Source organism: Solanum lycopersicum, chromosome 3 (assembly GCF_036512215.1).
Source record: "Solanum lycopersicum chromosome 3, SLM_r2.1".
NCBI lineage: Eukaryota > Viridiplantae > Streptophyta > Magnoliopsida > Solanales > Solanaceae > Solanum > Solanum lycopersicum.
Window position 1 is genome coordinate 63,961,113 of NC_090802.1, and position 21,027 is coordinate 63,982,139.

The following is a 21,027-nucleotide window of genomic DNA, read 5'->3' on the forward strand; positions in this document are numbered from 1 at the left end:
TTGACCTGACATGGAGTTTAAGAAATAATGAAGACCTTTAAAATGTTTATCAAATTGAACTCAAAAAAAGTAAGCTCACTTTTTTATTTCCTCATAAATGCTTATTAGAGTATATCTTTAAATTTAGTTGAATCAACAAGGGAAAAAGGAATTGTATCTTTAATACTTATCATATAAGAAAATGTGACATTATTTTTGAGACTGATCAAAAAAAAAATAATGTCACATAAAATGGTACGGAGAAAATAATAATTTTGGAGCAATGAGTTCATGCAGTCAAATATAAATCCTATATCCATTTCTTGGTCAATGTCAATCGTTACGATATACTCGTCTTGTTAAAATCCTGAATACGTCTACAAGAATATATCATACGAATGAGAATATATGAAAATCGTAAATCCATATTTTTGTGTTTGGAAAGTACAAAAGGAAACAGCCTTATTAGATTACATAAAGATTATTAGGGTTAACCCCTTAGCTCTGTTGTGTCTGATACTTTTTTTCTGTAAATACGTACTTCCTCCTGCATATATATATATAGCATACTTTAAACTTGCCAAGTAATTCTTAACTTTGGTCCCCTTCAACTTCAACTGAATCCTTTATAAATTTACTTCACGTACAAGTACCCCCCACTTGAGCAAAATGTTCATAATATTTTTTTAAAAATAAAAAATGCATAAATTAATCTTCAATATTTTCGATAATGATTGTTAGTAAACTTTGCACGTTTCTTAGAAAATAATATTTGGTAAGAACATTAGTATAATGTTATTCATGATATGCTTATATATAACAAGAATTAATTAAATATATATATATATATATATGTTTTTGGAATAATGGACAGATAACGTTGAGAATGCCGAGATCTCAGATTCAAATCACTATTTATAAAAAAAAAATCACTAAATAATTTTTTCTCATCTATCTTAATTTTGGCGGACACGGTTACCTGCTATCCATTATTGTTGAAAGGTTACAAGTCGAAGAAGCTAGTTAGAAAAAGTTTCTAAAATAAGAAAAATACAAAAAAGTGGAGAAAAGGGTGTGGAAGTAGAGAGTGGTGAATTGGAACTAGTCTCATTTGAACTAAGTCTATTCAAAAAAAGTAAAATTATTTCAACTGTTGTATCCGTACCTTTTTTTCTCTGTATGCAAATGCAGAAAAGCACATTGCTATTCACGTATCTCTGATCCTATCCCAGAAATTTTGTATATTTTCAAACTTAAGATAATTTTAAAACAAAATTTTATTTTATCTTGGTGTAAAACGTAATTCACTTATCTTTTAATAAATATAAAATTACAAATTGATAACTTTTAGTTAGTACTAAGGTGATAGATAGCATACGTTTCTTTTATATGATGCTGGAAAAGCTTAGTAAATTTTAAGATCAATTCTAGAGCACTATATTTTTTCAAATTATCCAGTAATAATTATCAAGTGATTTATCGAAAATGAATTTAAGTAATCATTACCATGTCATCTAAATCACATCTACATATACATATTTAATTTCCTTTAAACGTTGTGTTTGTAATTTTTTAATATAACAAATTACTACATAAGTTAATAATAATCTGATGATGAAAAATTTAATTTATTGATAGTGTATTAAACTCACTTTTAATTATATAATACTCTTTGATTTATACGAATTAATTTTTTTCTTTCTTAAATTTATATCACTGGAGTAAATAATTGGCTAATTACGTAGAATGATTTTGGAAAAAATAAAGTATACGCAGGCAGTTGTAAGTTTGTAAATATTTATTTTTACAGTCGAAGTTAAACTCTTATAAAAAGCAACAGTTTTTCACCTTCCATTCCATAGTAACCCAAGTGTGTGCTTCTAACAACATGGACCCAGATGCTTTCTCGGCGAGTTTGTTCAAGTGGGACCCAAGAGGTGCAATGCCACCACCAAGCCGGTTATTAGAACCGGTGGCGCCACCACAACCTCCTCCATCTCTACCACCACCACCACCTCCTCAGCCGCTCCCAACATCATCCTACTCCATACGGAGTACGAGGGAGCTCGGAGGACTAGAGGAGTTATTTCAAGCGTACGGCATACGCTACTACACCGCCGCTAAGATAGCGGAGTTAGGGTTCACTGTGAACACGTTATTGGACATGAAAGATGAAGAACTTGATGATATGATGAATAGCCTCTCGCAGATATTTCGGTGGGACCTACTCGTCGGAGAGAGGTACGGTATCAAAGCGGCGATTAGAGCTGAATGGCGGAGGCTGGAGGAGGAGGAAGCACGGCGCCGCGGACACATTTTGTCCGACGGTGGAACGAATGTCCTTGACGCTCTATCACAAGAAGGTACCAAAATTTCAACTTCTCAATTACATGCACTGAATTGTGCTAATAATTTTGTTTCATGCACTGTTATATTGATTTTTAAATTTTCCTGCTTGCATGCAATTCATTGTTTTTTCAAATTTGATTTTATTTTAGTATCACTCACTTTTATAATTCACTTTCATACCCCACCAAAATCATTGCACATAAAATGAAAGAGATCGATCAAGTAAACTAGTAAATTGATTCGTGTTAATGATGTACCAGTGACAATTGTTTATTATACGTTTAAAATGATCTTATACATATGGTGAAAATGGTAAAGTAGGATTATCGGAGGAACCAGTGCAGCAGCAGCAGGAGAGAGAAGCGGCAGGAAGTGGTGGTGGAGGTACATGGGAAGTGGCTGCCGGTGGTGGTGGTAGGATGAAACAAAGGAGGAGGAAGAAGGCGGGGAGGGAGAGAAGAGGGGAAGAGGATGAGGAAACGGAGGAATTAGGAGAAGATGATGAAGAAAATATGAACCAAGGAGGTGGAGGTGGAGGAATAAGCGAGAGACAAAGGGAGCATCCGTTTATCGTGACGGAGCCTGGTGAAGTAGCACGTGGCAAAAAGAACGGCTTGGATTATCTGTTCCATCTCTACGAACAATGCCGTGATTTCTTGATCCAAGTTCAGACTATTGCTAAGGAACGAGGTGAAAAATGCCCTACGAAGGTCACCTTCCTTTTCTCTCTTTCTCATTTTTTTAAAATTATAAATATCGAATACGAAATAATAGTCGAGCTAGGAAAGGTCGTGTATAAAAATGAATGTGGTAACAGAGGACCTCGTTAATTGGGTCTAAGAGTAACCATTAGCTGTCCACAAAGTAAACTCGACAGCTACTGATGGGCTCAACCATAAAGCTTGAATTTCAGCTCTTGCCCCATTACTCCATTTGTACTTCCACTCAAGTACCTCCACCTGTAACTTGTCCTTACCATATACATAGTCTACACATTGACCATCTCGTTTTGATGAAAGCTAGCATGTATCCAAAAAAAAAATAGTTAGGTAGACGTAATTTAAGACAATTACGTAAATTTATCGCATATTGATTCACGAGTGTGTTGAATATGTAGGTGACGAATCAGGTGTTCAGGTACGCGAAGAAGGCAGGGGCAAGCTACATAAACAAGCCCAAAATGAGACATTATGTGCATTGCTATGCACTTCACTGCCTTGATGAGGATGCTTCCAATGCTCTGAGAAGAGCTTTCAAGGAGCGGGGAGAGAATGTTGGGGCATGGAGACAGGCGTGTTACAAGCCATTGGTGGCTATAGCGGCTCGACAAGGCTGGGATATCGATGCAATCTTCAATGCACATCCTCGACTAGCCATTTGGTATGTCCCCACCAAGCTCCGACAGCTGTGCCATTCTGAAAGAAGCAACGCGGCTGCAGCTGCTTCTAGCTCCGTCTCTGGTGGTGTTGCTGATCACCTGCCACATTTCTAATTGTGCTTCTGAGGATGACTGCAGTTTACAAAGTATATCTACTGTGTTAAATCTCTCCGACTTCCCTACTTTTTTCTACTCTTGATGTAATCTTTCAGCTTAAAGATCAAAATTTTCTGCATAACATGGAGGTCCCTCATTTCACTTCTGCAAATTCTGTAACTGCTTAAAGTTTAAGATCTCTAACAGATAATGGTTCAACATAATGGAGAAAAACAACAGAATAGATCTCTCATTGCACAAGTATTTACTGTCACTTTGATGTACGATCGTCAAACAAATTGTCGATGAGTAACAAACCAATGCGCTAATAAAAATTCTCAATTCAAGGGATCAAGAAGAATGAGTAGGGTATTTCCATAACACATCACCCCAGGTGCTCTGCCCATCAGTTACCTCCTTAATAACAGATGCTACTTCATCAACATTCACACGAATCTGCTGCTTGCTGTCTCTTTCACGGATCGTCACAGAGGATGCTGAATCCACTGTAATGGCAAAGGGAACTCCAAGTTCATCTGTTCTTGCATACCTTTTCCCTATTGACGTACCTATAGCACAGAATCACATGGTCAGTGAAGAATTATATAGTCGGTCGACCCAACTTGTATAGCACTTGAGGCATAGTTATTGTATTAGCAGTTCATCAACCTAAAAGCATATAAACATATTTTACTGCTACAATAAAACCAGGTTATCATAATTTGATTCTGCTGTTGCTGACATCTCATATATTAGTCAATATAACTTCTTTAGTAAATAAGGGAAACTTAAGCATATATATGAGTATTGTATAATAACAGTCTCCGGTGCACACATCTTCAGATATGACCAGATTTATATATCACAAGGAGATCAGCAACATAATGGATAGCGCACAAGGATAAATTGGAATCCCATGAAGTCAAAAGAAGAAGTCAAACTCAAATTTCTGCATTTAGACGATGCATACACAGAACTTCTTTGGCGTGTAAGCACCAACTTTAGCCAGACTTTGAAGTTACTACCTATCCTACTTAGAGGGTCAGCAAACAAAGTTGATAGACGGAAAATATTGGCCGGGACAGGTGGACCTTAATGAACATCGACAATACATTATGTCAATTACTCAACGTGAATCTAAATATTGTTTCAAATTTTATTTAGTTAACTTACAAATTTCCCGGTGAATGTAGTTCTACCTTTAATTATACTAGTAGTGTTCCGGCCAGCTTTATAAACCTAGACTTTTGCACCAGTTACCAGCTGGAATGAACATCATAAAGACTAGTTCGAATACCACTAGAGGCAAAAGAAAGTAAGGTTATTTCTTCCCTTTTGCCTAAGCATTAGTGAACAGAGTTGGATAACACTATTAGGTGCAATTCCCAGGGAATATCAATCCAATATTGCAATCAATGTTGGAATTTGCTTAAAACTATCTTAGTTCAAAAACAACGTAGAAAACATATCTTAATAAGAGTCTAAAGTAATGTCCACATATTGATTTCTTATCGCTGTCCTAAGAGAAAAGGACAAACAAATAATTTGTAAGCAACTGATAGCTCAAATTAGTCAATCTCAGAAATGGCAAAATGAGTATACATGTGACATGTAAATGAACGGGTGGAGAGTAAATCTCCAACACCCTAGATTCAGAAAGCTTTTCATGGAAAATCAATAGAAAATTAGTGATGAATTTTGAAATTAGCATTCATATCAATTGAAAGAATAGAAACTCATTATACTTGTCAAAGGAAAGAAAACTGACACTCCTAAATCTGAAGTTGCTACAGCTTAGTGCTTAGAATAATTTTCGAGGACAACAAGGATACCTGTTATGTCAATCTTATACGAGATCCCATAGACAGTCAGTGACCTAGCAATTTGTCTAGCAACTTCCTCATATTGTTGATTCTGAACCAATGGAAACACCGTGCATTTGATAGGAGCTACGAGAGGAGGGAAACTGAAAAAGTTCATTTGTTCATCACCGTCTCTGTTAGGTCTGGTGTTGAAAGAATGCTCATAGAGGCAGTATATTATCCTCCCAATACCAAAAGATGGCTCAATGACTGATGGAGTAAAAACCCTCTGGTGCTCCTTCTTTATTTCCTTGGAGATGGACACCATATTCTTCTTTATAGTGACAACCTTCTCGAGCGTGCAAACATTAAATGCGGCCTCCCCCTTAGACTCCAATGTTTCTTTCATTTCCATTGCTTCTTTTTCACCCATAGCCTGCAACAGAAAAAAATAATTACACTTAATAATTAGCCCTCACATGAAAGGCATAAACGAGTAAACTAATGCAATACTATCAGGTACCTCCAGTGCTTCAACCACCATTTTTTGGTTACCCTTAAAAGCAAGACCCAGCTCCTTTTTGGCTGGAACTATAATAAGCTTCTGAAAATAGAGATAACAAATTATGCTAGTAAGAATGTTTATGTATTTTATTCAGGATTAGATTATCTTGTTCAGGGGTTGAGAGAAAGAGAAACACCTCTACTTCCCTGGGCTCTGGAAACTTTTCATGGGCCACAAGAGGCACACCACTTTTATCCTGCAATAGGTACTCAGTTCAGTATAGAATTGTTTAAAACAAATAACAACATACCCGGTCTGTTCCCACTAAGTGCGGAAGGGTCGAGTGTACGCAGACCTTACCTCTACCTCAAGTAGAGAGGCTGTTTCCTAAAAAAAAATACCCAGTATATAATTGTTTAATCAGAAAAAATACATTCATTTGCATGAAAACCTAGGCGAACCGTAAGTTACCGGATAGATCCTAAAAAGAAGAAAACAGTGAACTTGAAAATTCAAACGAGCAACTGATGAAGCACCATAAGAGAAGACTGGGAAGGGGGCTTTAAGAATAGAAAGAACTAACAGAATGTACCTATTTTATGTTAAACCTTACCGTGTGAGCGCGCAAGTCATAGGCAGATCTATCAGCTATACCAACACATTCAATCCATCCATAGGAACATTCAATTTCAGCATCCCAACAGTCTGCGGCATAATGTGCCATTTCATTTGCAAGATGTTGTCGAAACCGTAACCGATCTTTGTCAATACCAAGATGAGTAAGAAATAGATATACTCTTCCTATAAAATATCCAAGAGTTTCATTGTTGACAACTCCCTACAGCAGTAACAGTGTGACGAGTCATTTTTCAAACAGAATGAAAATCAGAGAGATCATCCAGGAGAGAGGAAGAAACGAAGGAGAAGTTAATTGTTGACATTAGCTAACCTGGGCGACTGCCTCACCAATATTTATTCTCCTTGCTGATCTTCCAGCCACCTGATCTTCCCTTGGGAACATCAAGAACTCCAAATTTGCAACATCAGGAAATTTTGGATGAGACTTATCCTCCGGGTCCACAAAGTGCTCAATCTCAGCCAGTGTAAATTCACGGACTCTCAGGAGGCCTTGACGTGGTGAAATCTGCATATCTTGTCTTCTTAAATTATTTACAAAAATGCAAACATGGTCCTTCTATGAGCTAGATAGAGATGTAAAATAAATCAAGAAAGCTTCATTAACAAATAGATCAAATAAAAATTAACCAAAAAAGGGGGGAAAAGGGTTGGGTAAAATATTAAAGCATATTTGCCTAACATTTCTACACAGCATGTATTAGCATAATGCTATTAGTTGCACACTTGAACCATCACTCATGTCTTCTTCGCCATACCCAAGGCAGCAGATTAAGATAGAACAGTCTACAGATTCTGATCATCAGCAATGTGGAGAAACTTTAGTGCCCAGACAACTACTTATTCACCCTTCACAAGTCCTCAAATTACACTTTTGCCAGATAGATAGTAGAAAAATACAAATATAATCAGGATACACGTCAGAAAAACATAGGAAGATATGGCCATTTTACCTCATTTCTAAAAGCTTGACCAATCTGTGCAGCCGCAAAAGGAAGCTTATTTCCATTGTAATAGTACAAGTCCTTGAAGTTGACGAAAATGCCTTGAGCAGTCTCTGGACGCATGTAACTGCACGCAAATGAAGACAGACAGGATATTCAAAAAAATATCTCTATCAAACTAAGGCAATGGGTTAGCACATCTCTAAATGATATACTTACCCAGGACTCACGCCCGATGGCCCAATTGAGGTTTGGAACATGAGGTTGAAAGGATAAGGGGCAGAAAGAGGGTTCTTGGTATCAGGAGCAGTAATGCCGTATTCCTTAATCTTAGCACCAAGCTCTTCAGAAGAAAGATCATCCAAAACAGCAAGCACATGCCTGAATTCCGCAGCCTTTTCAGCAGGAAGATTAGGATCTCTCTCAAGCTTGTCTTTGCAAAAGTCCTTGAGCAGATGATCAGCACGATAACAAGTGCCGGTCTTTTCGTCTTTCACCATAAGATCAGTGAACTTATCCACATGACCCGACGCCTTCAACACAGCCTCAGGTGTAACACATGGGCAATCAACCTCTAACATGTTCTCCTCAAGAACAAAATGCTGAATTACAAAAGCACAAGACACCAATTGAAGTTATCTTCACACACATCACATAAACATGGCAGAATCCATCTTGTCTAAAGAAAGAAAAAACATAATACAACATTCTCCATACCAACCCATGATCATGAACCTATCTAATTAAACCCATACCATTATGTAACATTTGGTAGCTGGTTAGAATTACTTACGTATTGGTTATTCTATCTTCTACCCCACCATAAGATAATACACCAATTACCTCCTAACTTATACAAGTAGTCACGCGGGTTTCTAAATTGCAAACCAACAGTGGTATTAATTGTATACGTGAACATTTTACTTGATAACTTGGCTATCAAATTAAGTTGCTTCTTTAGTAGCTACCAAACAAACCCTACCATCTGAGCAACAACCCCTTCTTGTCTCCAACTACAAACGACCCTAATTGAGTAAATAGCATATATATAACAAGAAAACAAGAAAAAGGGGAAACCTGGCGCCAGAAGGCGAGGACATTGGATTTAACGGCACATCCAGGAGGGCCATAGTCATAAAGGCCAGCAACCCCACGATAGATCTTGAAAGAGGGTATGTAAAAAAGACGGCGTTCAAGGGTATTCGTCACGGCTTGCCGGAAAGTTTCTCTGTTCTGAGCTTCTTGTGCAGGGTCCATTTTTTGACAAATTCACTCACAATTCAGATCGATTTATCCAAGAATATCAAGATATTTTCGTCTCCACTACAGATATTTTAAGGTAAATTCAATATTTCGGTCCCCCACACTATTTGCTGCTTAATCACGCTAGCTTCTTCTTCTTCGCTAATTACTCTATCATTTGTATGTTTTCAAGAATTTGACTACACCCACAGTCTAAATTGTACCACTGTTCTAAACACACTAACAAATGCTTGCTCCCCATATTAAAATAGGACATTAAGGGATCGTTTGGATCGCAGGCTATATTGCGTTTAATTACGGTACACTAAATTTTAGGAATAGCAAATTTAAATATCACAACTCATTTGTGTAAATTATTTAGACATATGAGTCACACGCATCTCATTTGTATAAAGTTGCAGCGATTTGTATAAATCGAGCATCTATATCTATGAAAATTGTATTTGTATATGTATATGCTTTTTGAATTAGGCTATAGTGACGAGTGAGATAAAGATAGAGAGGAGAAAGCTGAGCGAGAGAGGTCCATTATATTCATATATATTGATTAAATAATTGTATTATGTAACTACTATGAATATGAATCAAAAATTGGTTTTTGTATAGTTGCATAAAAGTTTAAATTTGTATACAATTGAATTGAGCTAAAGCATTCGCAATTGTATATCTAATCTTCCTTGCTTTATACAAGCACAAATGTACATTGTGTTTTTACAAAGAAAGAGAGAGAAAGACAAGAGATAAATGAGTTGGGGAAGATTCATATTAGTATAATTATAAGTGTATAAGACGGAGAGATATGTATTTGTATATACAGTCTCTTATACAAATACAAACACTTTTTTATACATTTATGTTTGTATAAAAGTGAGAGAGGTGAGTGAGAGAATTGACGGTAGTGAATGAGTTTCAGGGGAAAGAGGCGAGAATGACAATGTATTTGCTACGAATTAGAATTAAATAAAACGATAGCTATAACATTTATTATAAATTAATAGTTTGTTATATGTTACAATTTTTCTAAATTTATATTACCAATTAAACATTATTCGTTTTGTCCGCTGTATTATTTTGGGAAGTTTAATCATACTTGTTCAAATTTGTAAAATTAATGAATAATTTATCATGTAGTTTCTATTTTACTCTTGCAATTAAATATTACTAGTATTTAATTTTTAAATTTAAATGACTTATATTTAATGAGTGTGATTTGACAAAATTATCTCTGTTATTTATCGCTTCTTAATCCATGTATTACATTAATAATGAAACACTGTTAGTGGACAACAAAAAATGTACTACTATATATAACTAACATAGGGATAATGCTCAAGTACCCCCTCAACCTATACTCAAAATCCCAGAGACACTTATACTATACAATGTCCTATTAACCCCCTAAACTTATTTTATAAGTAATTTTCTACCCCTTTTCAGCCTACGTGACACTAGTTTGAAAAAAAAAATCAACCATCATTGGACCCACAAGATAGTGCCACGTAGATCGAAAAGAGACAGAAAATTATTTAACAAACAGAAACTTTATGAAGGCGTATTTGTAATTTATAAAAGTTATAGACTCAACATTTTTAATTTTTTAAGCATTAATTTGTCGTAGTAAAGTTAACAGTCATGTTTTATTATTTGTTAAAATTTAATTTTTTTTTGAGATCATCTAATTAAGTTCCTTGTTGGATATAAATTTTAATTTGTCATGATAAACAGTTAAATTTTTATCAAGAAATATCTTGATACCTTGGTTGCACCTTGTAAATACTATATTTTCTATGCTATGTCTATTAAAATCAAGTATAATTTTTTATTAACTATGTTAAATCACAAATTTTTTACTATGAACCTGAATTAAGAGTACCCATTAATCTTTCAAGCATGTTAATGTGAGTTGTGTTAATGATCTATTTTGTCTCACAATATTAGTAATTTTGATCCTATCACTTATAAATGAATTAGTCAAATATATAATATGATCAAGACGACTCATATTAGTTAGACAGATAAGTTTATTATCCGAATCCATTCAACATTTTTGAGAAGTTAAATGATACTTTTAATTTGAATTCATAGCACAGCGTTTTGTGATTAAGTAAAGTGAAATTTTTTCTTCAGATCTGTTTTAAATGGACACATAAAAAGTATAATATTTACCTGTTGCAATTGAAATTTCATTATTATTTTTGATGAAATCTTAATATTTTTTATCAATCACGAGCTACGATATATTAAAATTTACGTACAACGAGGAACTTGATTAGTACTCTAGCAAAAGGAGAAGCAAAAGTATTGAAAATATGCTTGCTTTCAAAGAAAAAATATGATAAAAATATGTTATAAGAATTTGAAATTCACTGAAGAAATATATTAATATTATAATAAATATAAAAAGAATCAATAACTTTTAAGAATATAATAGTTAGATGTAAAAAACATGTAAAAGGTGTTGAACCCACACTATAGGATATTGTGAATTTCATAGGAATTTTTTAGAATTTAGTATGAAAACTTGAAAAAAAATAAGTTTTTATTGAATTTTCATATTAATTTTCAAGAAAATTCTCATGTAACTCACAATTTTTTTTTATAGTGCCATTATATTTAAATTTCGAATATGCATCCATTAAAATTTTGTTATGAAAACGAAAAATTTAAAAGATTTTACATTCATACGTAAGTAAATAATGTTTTACTTATCAAAATTTTACCATAAGCAATAGCTATTGTGTTTCAAGATTCATTTTTCCCTTTTTGATTTACTTTCGCATAATTTTTTTAGGTCATTTTTCATTTTAAATTCGATAATAATAAAATGCTAATAATTTTTCAAATTGCTACCAACTTGTCATTATTATTTTTTCTTTAAATAACATTTTAATACAATATATTTTTAAGAATTTAAAGTTCACAAATTCTAATTTAATTATTAAGTGAATTTGATTTTGGCAAAGTATTAAATTATATAATAGTTAAAAATATTAAGGAAGATAAGAAACGTAATACTCGAATCATCTAAGTTTGATCAATTTAATTAGAAGTCGGGGATGCAACTCAAATGCTAGAGCTATGCACTTTGCATGGGGTTCAATCCCTCATATCTCCATATTCTTCAAATTCGTAATATTTTAAATCATAAGAAAAAAATCACTATGATTAAAATCCGACAGAGGTCTCTTAAATTGTCCCAAAAATAAATAAAAAAACTTTAAAAACAAAACGAAAACATTCTAATAAAGCCCAATCCAATCACCCAATTATGTCCATGGGCCGCTAAAAGATCCGGATCCAGTTATAAAATTGTCGGGTCGGTTCATATAAGTACGCCACCCTTCAACGCCCTTTCTTGCTGCAAATATTTGGGTTTTTAGGGTTCTTACAATTTCTTGATTTTGTATTCATTGATTGAAGAATCACGATGTTTTTATCCCATCGGCATCGAAGCCCAGGTACTTTGCCTCCTTCATTTTCATTTATTTAATTCTAATTTGTTCCAAGAACTTGCAGTTTGATGAGATTATATTGTTAAAAGTGTTATTCATTTTGATTTTTGATATCTCCCTTGTGTGTTTTTTTTCCTGATGAAAACTCTTACACGAACCGATCTAAGCTACGTTTGAATTTGATGAAATTCACTTTATTTTCCCTTTTGAACTGTAGTTGTAGTAATTTTGTTTTACAGGGACATTGTTGTAGTGGTAAGAGGGAGAGTGTGTGTTAGGAGAACAGACTAGATTGAATCCTGCTCTAGATAAAAACATGATTTAAGACCTTGGCTGTTTCTTGGTTATGGGAGTTGGACAATTTTAGTCTTTTCATATATGGAAAAATGATTCTTAATGTATGGAAAAATTGATCATCTAAGTTCTTCATATATACATGTAATTGATATAGTCCTTTTTGTACATATGAAGGACTAAAATGATGACCAACTTAGGGCTTTGGTTGATTTTGGATTATAAGCGCGTTTAATGTTTACCAAATGCTTAGATAAGGTAGAAAGTGCTTATAAGCCAGTTTGACCAGCTTATATGCTTAGCCAAACAATCTCTAATGTCTTCCACTTCACCATATCAACTACCACTATCTGTGATTCAGAAATGGTAAGTACATGTACAACCTTCTACCTATGTTTCTTTTGGGTCATGGTACTCTACTTATCTATTGTTTTCTATAGCTTAAGTGCATGAGAAGGAACATATTTATTTGTTAAGTTTTAGGTCTACACCAGTTAATAAATAGAAACTATTTTACTGTCACAAAAATGACATAGAGTGTGCCGTGGTAGCTGGTTGGGTAATGTTCATAACCTCTGAATGATCCATCAATACTGAAATGTCCCATTTGAAGCTTTCTCGCCTGGATTTATTACTTCATTTCCCGAGCGATTTAAAGAATGTATAACCTCTCTATCTCCACCAGTTAGGGGTAAGGGGAAGGTTTGTGTACACTCTACCCTTCCCTGACCCCAGTTTGTGGAATTTTATTGGTTATGTTGTTGTATTGGGTAGTTCAATATTCCGTTGGCTTCAGACTGTTTCAACTCCATAGCCTTGCAATCTACTTTTTTGTAGTTGCTTCCCGTGGCACTGGTTTTGTATCATGGTTTTGCAATAGTTCTATCTGGATAGTTGAAAATGAACAATGTGCTTGTTGAGACTTTGATTACAAAGGTGTTTGGAATAATAAATGTCTGTTTGTAACTGAACCTCTATTGAAATAATCAAAGGAAGAAGTAGAAGAAATTTCTGACAAAGAAAAGCTCTTTTAGGATCCTTATGCTAAAGGATAGGAAATTGCTTTATTGTTTAGGAGTAGTGCTACTTTCAGTTTCTGAAACCAATTAGATATCTCCTATGTAGTGTTCTTGCTATGCAGAACTATGTTTATTTGTGAGAAAGTTTGTATAACACGTGAAGCCGTTGGTTGCTTAACATCTGTTGTGTCTTCTTAATTGCAGGCTATGGGGGACTTCTTGGTCAGGTGATTGTTACAGGTTCTGCATAAGGACTTGGTTCTTCTCTCAGGCCTGTCATCAGTCACTTGCAAGTAGGTGTCTGTGAACATGTCTGCTTTGGAATAAAAGAAATAAAATTTGGGTTTTACTGACTCCTACTTGAGCAAATAACAAATACATCACTCTCTAAATACACCAGCTTTTGATGTTTTTTTGCATGGAAAGCAAGTGCAAATGGAAATCATCTGGAGAGCTAACTTTTGGACCTTCAGATTGCAGTACAAAAGTATATAGAATTTCCGTGTGATGACTCAATCATCCTGTGAAAATATGTGCTTGAGGTGGTGACATCTGGCGGTTAACGGCTCAACAATCAGTGGTTTTCAAGAAGCAATTCATCATACCTCGATCTAATCAGAGGCTAGAGAAATGCGTTGGTTTAGGGAGCATGGCAGGAAGTGTTGCAGGTGTGTCTCATTGCATCCTGCTTTTTTTTGGACTGCTATTGGAGTGCACTGCTAATGAATTCGTCTCTTTATCAATTATTTTGAAGAGGTATAGTAACTCATCTGAGAGAAATGCAGAGACGTGGAATTATTAGATTTTCATCTTCAAATGAAGGTTTATAGAACCAAAGTAACTTTAGAAGCACTTCTCCAGAGTAAAGCAGAGTCTCCAAATTAGATTTCCTTTTAGCTGTGCTTCTTCTAAGATTCTCCTAGTCGTTCTAGGTTACTATGTTGAGCAGAAAGACATTGTCCAAGTCACCATATTTTCCAGTAAAAGTTTACGTATGTATTTGTTTTCAATTTTTCCTGTGCATGCTGTACTGCACCTTAAGTAGAAGCATTGTAGTTGATGATTTGTGTAGTTTTCGTCACATTTGGCGTCCCTTAGCTCAAACCCTCATTCCATCATTGTTTCATGTGCATCTTGCTATAAACTAGTATTAGTGAGTTGTGTTGAAACAATGAATACTATTTTTTATCACATTAAAATAACTTAACTTTATCCGGATTGAGAGTGATCTACCATGGATGATCATTCCTGCAGGTTCTTCTGTTGGTGCCAGTGTTCTAAGACCCCCGTTGAATCTTATTCTTCATGCACAGCTGTCTCATCTAATGGAGAGTTCAGTTGTATCGTTCCTTGTAGGATTAGTACTCAAAAAACAGATAACAAAAAAAAAATGAATCAGTAATTAAGGGGCTCTTGAAAACAAGAAAGAGGAGAGGTGTAGTAGGCTCAATCATAGTCGTGTTACTTCTCTAATTTTATCTTCTCTGATCAACAAAGGTTTTTTTTATTTATAACAACAAAATAAATTTATTACTCTTTTCACTTTATTTTTTGCTTAGAGTTCTCTCTCTCCCGTAATGTTTCCATTCAAACCAACAATCTCTGGTGAAAAATAGTGATGATGGCAATTGGCTAGACATAGCAAGTAGCTCATACAACGAATTGAGACCAATCAATTAATGTTTCATCATTTTGTATACATAAAACAATAAAAGTCTGTTGCTAAATTAGCGATGAATTATCAAAAAATAAAGTTAGCTATGGGCTGTTAATGAAAAATTAACAAAAATCTTAACTAATTGATATCTTTTTTAGTAGCTAGATTGCAAAACTTCAATTGCTATTCATGTAAATTAAACAAATGACTGCTTTACCAATATTTGTTGTTGCAGCGTCCGTCGAAGATTAGCGAAAGGCTCTTGACAAGGTGGTTCCCGCCGTCGTTGTTCTCCAGACCAATGCTTGCCAAGCATTTGACACTGAGTCTGCTGGTGCATGTTATGTTACGGGCTTCGTCGATTTTCTCTATGATGCATATATAATATACGGAGGAAGAAGCATAGAGAAAGGAGGAACCCCGATGATATATATCTCAATATACAGGTACATGACTGCATTCACTAGCTTCGTATAATTAATTGGTACCACTTTTGGGAAGTACTAGAACTGGGGTTATGGGAATTTACTTTTAGCATTTCAATTTGATGAATTGGTTATTTATATCTTGATATAGAACGTGCCTAGAGTCTAAATATTTAAACTAAACCAGAAGTCATTATGTTCAAGGGTCATATTACATGTATATTGTGTAGAGTTCCAGTTTCTATGATCCCCATCGTCCTCATACTTGCTCTAGGACATGGTATATCATACAGTAATTCTGCATCAACATATCTTAGTATATAGGACAATCCAGCAATACTGGCACCACAGAGAAAATGTGCCCTTCGAGCAATGTGACCAGAATGATCTCTTCAGACATTTTAAAAAGGATTTTGTACTATAATTTGACAGTCTTTATGTTTTTTTTTCCGAAACCATGGCTCTTTTATAGCCATTATCAGTGCAAGTGTGATGAAACTGACTTACAAGTTTGTACCTCTGCAGCACCACGCGTGGTTCTATGTATGCATAAGTATTTGCATACGTCTATTATCTTTTAAGGTTTCTATACTCGTGAAACTTCTATATGCCTTGATTGATATTTTTATTCTTCCAGACATCCTGTAGCCATAACCTACGTTTGAAGTGCTTCCAAAAATGGATTGGACAAGGCATGGATACAAGAGTCAAATGGCGCAGTCAAATTAGTCGCCAAATGATTAATCAATCAACCACAAATAGACTCGGCATTGGTGACTGCATAAAAGTGATGCTCCTACAAGGCCTGGCTCAAGTAGCATGTCCTCAGGTAAGCACACACTTGTCTATGAGTTCAACCGAGCCCAATATCTTTAATGTAAAAATTAATTCTTGGATCAACCTGTGTATACTGGTGAATCAGAAAATCACCCTGACTACCCGTTTATTAGGGAAGGAGCAACTATATAAAAGAGATGGAATAGATATTGCATCAAGCGAGAGGATATTTGTGACACTGAGCCCAATATTTTAACAAAAAATTTAATTCTTGGATCCACCCTTGTATACTAGTGAATCAAGTAGATCACCCTGATAACCCGTTTATTAGGGAAGAAGGGGTATAAAAAGGAGTTAGAATGGTTAATGCATCAAGCGGGATGATATTGATGACCATCCCTTCGGATCATTTCAGGTCAATATTGGCGAAGAATGATCTGGAGAGAAATCAAGGTGTTTTTGTTGTAGAATTGTGGACAGGCAATGGGGTGTGCATTGGACCCATGTTGCTGGAATTGCAGGACAAGCAATCTATGGTGCTCTCAGGTGGTTATGAAGATGATGAGGATCATGGAGAATGGTTTCTCTACAGAGGGAAGGTATGTGTTAACTATCCCTTCATAGATGAATTTTCAATATTTCTGGTTAGTTTTGAAGGTACTACTTCATACTCTAGGCATGTATGTATAGGCTGATTGATAATATTTTGTACTTGAGAGTTGTTCATCATCAGATATCTACAGATATACATTCATAAAAAATAAGAACAATAACCTAGAAAAAAGTAGATTATTTGCAGCAACATATTAAAAACATCGAGTCAGTGTAAAAATTCTTTACCCTATAGTACATACACAAGTTATTTCCCTTTCGTAAGAATTAATGTTAATTAGCACTAGAATGGTTTCCTTCACAAGGTCTAATTCCGTGACAGTTAATTGTAAGATTTTTGGTAACTTCAGGAAGTTTACAATATTTATGGTTTTGATTTCTACATTAGAAGTTACCTAGTTTAATTATTAGGAATCTTTCTAGTGTTTACGTATATACACACCTTAGTTAATTACATTTGACGAAGTTAATTTCTATACCTTGACATCTTTTAGAGAGCTGTATATTATTCTACCTAGTTGACAAAACCAGCAGACACAATACAATGAAGGGTCAAATTTAAAAGGAGATGGGAAAAGAAGAGGTAAAGGTACCTGCAACCACTGTGAACTCCTAGCGCCTACCTCCATGAATTCCACTCACTAGTAGACAACATATTAGCTCCTAAGCGAGAACAAGAAAAAAATAAGTGGCAATAAATAAACAAATCTGACATAGAAGAGAAAAAAGAGAAATACCTCTCAATAGTGAATGCTCTCGTGTGAGTACTAATACGATGGAAACAAACCTAGATTAGGAATCAAAGTGCGAGATTTTGGTTGCTGTCGGAGGGAAGCATCTGAGAGGCTAAGCTGAAAAGTAAAGAGTGGAACAAGCGGAAGTTATTACTTTTCCTCTCTTAATATGGATAAGAGGGTTGGGCCGTATTTCTCCATCACAAACATTGTTGATATACGGCCCAACCCAAACCAAACCCTCTATCTATAATTAGGATAGTTAACTAAATAACTTCCTCCTCTTCCACTTTTCCCTTTTCAGCTCAGCTTTGGAGATGCTTCCCTTCGGCATTCATCAAAACCTCACACTTTGATTCCTCATTTGGGTTTGTTTCCATCTTTCTCCTTTCCGTCTCCGTATGTCGCAGCTCACACGAGAGCATTCGCTACTGAGATGTATTTTTTTTTTCTTCTACTTTATCTTACTTTTTTTTTCCATTTCTTGCCATTGGTAATTTCTTTATTCTTGCTTAGGAGGTAATGTGTTTTCCATCATTGTGTGGAGTTAGTGGAGGTAGCCGTCAGGAGTTGGCAGTGCGATCACATGTACTTCCTTGACCTCTTTATTTCTTCTCTTGTCTCCTTTTAGAGCTGATCCTTCTTTGTATTTTGTCAACTAGGTAGAATAATATACAGATCTTCAAGGTATAAAAATTAAATTCCATCAAATATAATTAACTAGGTGTATATATACATAACTACTGGAAAGTTTTCTACCTAGATAAGTTTCTCTCATGTAGAAATCAAAACTATAAATATTGCAAACTTATTGTAGTAACCAAATACTTACATTGAGGAAAAGAATATGTACCAATAAGAACCAATCCTTCATGTTGAACATGTCATTATTTGGCACCCCAAAAGCCATGGAATGCCAACTACACCACGGAGTGCACCATAAACCAAAATAAATATAGGCAAAAGGTTGTACATAAACTTAAGAGATGAATATATTTAGTTATTCTCCCATTTGGATTTCGATTTTCAACCCTTGTTGGTATTGGGGCCCAATCAAATTCGGATTCACGACATGAGAAGTCCCACGCCAAGGGTAAAGCTCTCCCTAACAAAGACAACTATGTATCCAGTAGGACTCTGACCCGAAACTCTAGTTAAGCATGAGTATATAGTAAGACATCAATGATCGAAACAATATCATTAGAGTATATTTGGTTAAACAAAAAACTTAAAAAGTTAAAATACAATTCATTTTGACTTGTTGTGTAGTTGTTTAAAAAACTCTTTTAGTTCCTCTCCTACATATTGCCCACCATATAGCTGCAGGTACAATTTTCCAGTTTTGGGAATTTACTTTTAGCATTTCAACTTTGATGAATTGCTAATTTATATCTTGTTATAGAACGTGCCTCGAGTCTGAAGTATGTAAACTAAACCAGAAGGCTCATAGTACATGTATATTGTGTAGAGTTCTAGTTTCTATGATCCCCATCATCCTCATACTTGTCCGAGGACACAATATTTAGTTCTGCATCAACATATCTTAGTATATAGGCCGGTCCAGCAATACTGGCAACACAGGAAAAATGCGCCGTTCAAGCAATGTGACCAAAATGATCTCCTCAGGGCTCAGACATTTTAACAGTAAATCAGTAACATTTCACAACATTCTCAATAATCTTTTTAAAAGGATTAGACAGTCTTGTGTTTTTTTGAAACCATGGCTCCTTTATAGCCATTCTCAGTGTAAGATTGATTGAATTGACTTACAAGTATGTACTGCCGCAGCTGCACCCGTGGTTCTATGTATGCATAAGTATTTGCATACGTCTATTATCTTTTAAGGTTTTTATACTCGTGAAACTTCTATATATCTTGATTGATATTTTTATTCTTCCAGACATCCTGTGGCCATAACTTACGTTTGAAGTGCTTCCAAAAATGGATCGGACAAGGCAAGGATACAAGAGTCGAATGCCGCAGTCAAATTAGTCGCCAAAATGATTAATCAATCAACCACAAATAGACTCTGCACTGGTGACTGCATAAATATGATGCTTCTACAAGGCCTCAAGTAGCATGTCCTCGGGTAAGCTCACACTTGTTTATGAGTTCAAGCGAGCCCATTATCTTTATCGTAAAAATTAATTCTTGGATCAACCTGTGTATACAGGTGAATCAAGAAGATCACCCTGACAACCCGTTTATTAGGAAAGGAGCAGCTATATAAAAGAGATGGAATGGATATTGCATCAAGCGGGAGGATATTTGTGACACTGAGCCCAATATTTTAAGAGAAAAAATTTGATTCTTGGATACACCTTGTATACTGGTGAATCAAGTAGATCACCTTGATAACTCGTTTATTAGGGAAGGAGGGGCTATATGAAAGAGCTGGAACGGTTAATGCATCAAACTGGAGGATATTCCTGACCACCTCTTCGGATCATTTCGGGTCAATATTGACGGAGAATGATCTGGAGAGAAATCAAGGTGTTTTTGTTGTAGAATTGTGGACAGGCAATGGGGTGTGCATTGGACCCATGTTGCTTGAGTTGCAGGACAAGCGATCTAGGGTGCTCTCAGGTGGTTATGAAGATGATGAGGATCATGGAGAATGGTTTCTCTACAGAGGAAAGTACATGTTAATTATCCCTTCATAGATGAATTTTCAATATTTCTGGTTAGTTTTGAAGGTACTACTTCATATTCGAGGCATGTACGTATAGGCTGATTGATAATATTTTATACTTGAGAGTTTTTCTTTATCAGATCTCTACAGATAGTCATTTATAAAAAATAAGAACAGTAAAGTAGATTATCTGCTACAACTTACATACAAAAAAACATGGATTTAGTGTAAAAGTTCTTTACCCTATAGTACATACACAAGTTAATTCCCTTTTGTAAGAATTAATGTTAATTAGCACTAGAATGGTTTGCTTCACAAGGTCTAATTTCGTGACGTTCAATTGTTAGATTTTTGGTAACATAAGGAAGTTTACAATATTTATGGTTTTGATTTCTACATCAGAACACTTGCCTAGTTTAACTCTTACGGATCTTTCTAGTGGTTACGTTATATACACCTAGTTCATTACATTT

The 21,027-nt window shown here is 35.0% G+C and overlaps 2 protein-coding genes and 1 long non-coding RNA gene across 11 annotated transcripts; 2 read left to right on the plus strand and 1 right to left on the minus strand.

Annotated features, from left to right (window-relative positions):
* The first annotated feature begins 1,801 nt into the window (after positions 1-1,801).
* Positions 1,802-3,944, plus strand: FALSIFLORA (FLORICAULA/LEAFY-like protein). Of its 2 annotated transcripts, none has more exons than XM_019212590.3 (3): positions 1,802-2,342; positions 2,647-3,038; positions 3,446-3,944. In XM_019212590.3, the coding sequence occupies exons 1-3, from the start codon at positions 1,868-1,870 to the stop codon at positions 3,818-3,820; spliced, it is 1,242 nt and encodes a 413-aa protein (XP_019068135.2). In that variant the 5' UTR covers positions 1,802-1,867; the 3' UTR covers positions 3,821-3,944.
* Positions 3,945-4,026: 82 nt separating this feature from the next.
* LOC101268375 (glycine--tRNA ligase, mitochondrial 1) lies at positions 4,027-10,412 on the minus strand. Its single transcript, XM_004235800.5, has 9 exons — positions 8,767-10,412; positions 7,909-8,291; positions 7,699-7,816; positions 7,059-7,253; positions 6,723-6,947; positions 6,306-6,365; positions 6,128-6,208; positions 5,635-6,040; positions 4,027-4,371 (listed from the first exon to the last, which is right to left on the minus strand). The coding sequence occupies exons 1-9, from the start codon at positions 8,944-8,946 to the stop codon at positions 4,154-4,156; spliced, it is 1,866 nt and encodes a 621-aa protein (XP_004235848.2). The 5' UTR covers positions 8,947-10,412; the 3' UTR covers positions 4,027-4,153.
* Positions 10,413-12,104: 1,692 nt separating this feature from the next.
* Positions 12,105-20,690, plus strand: LOC109119755 (uncharacterized). Of its 8 annotated transcripts, none has more exons than XR_011220165.1 (8): positions 12,105-12,410; positions 13,922-14,010; positions 14,118-14,385; positions 15,610-15,820; positions 16,437-16,628; positions 16,992-17,175; positions 19,823-20,003; positions 20,096-20,690. It is a non-coding gene; the product is annotated as an uncharacterized lncRNA (long non-coding RNA). The 8 variants fall into 8 exon arrangements; XR_011220166.1 differs by having other exon boundaries at positions 19,823-19,996; XR_011220169.1 differs by having other exon boundaries at positions 14,144-14,473; positions 19,823-19,996.
* Positions 20,691-21,027: the final 337 nt, after the last annotated feature.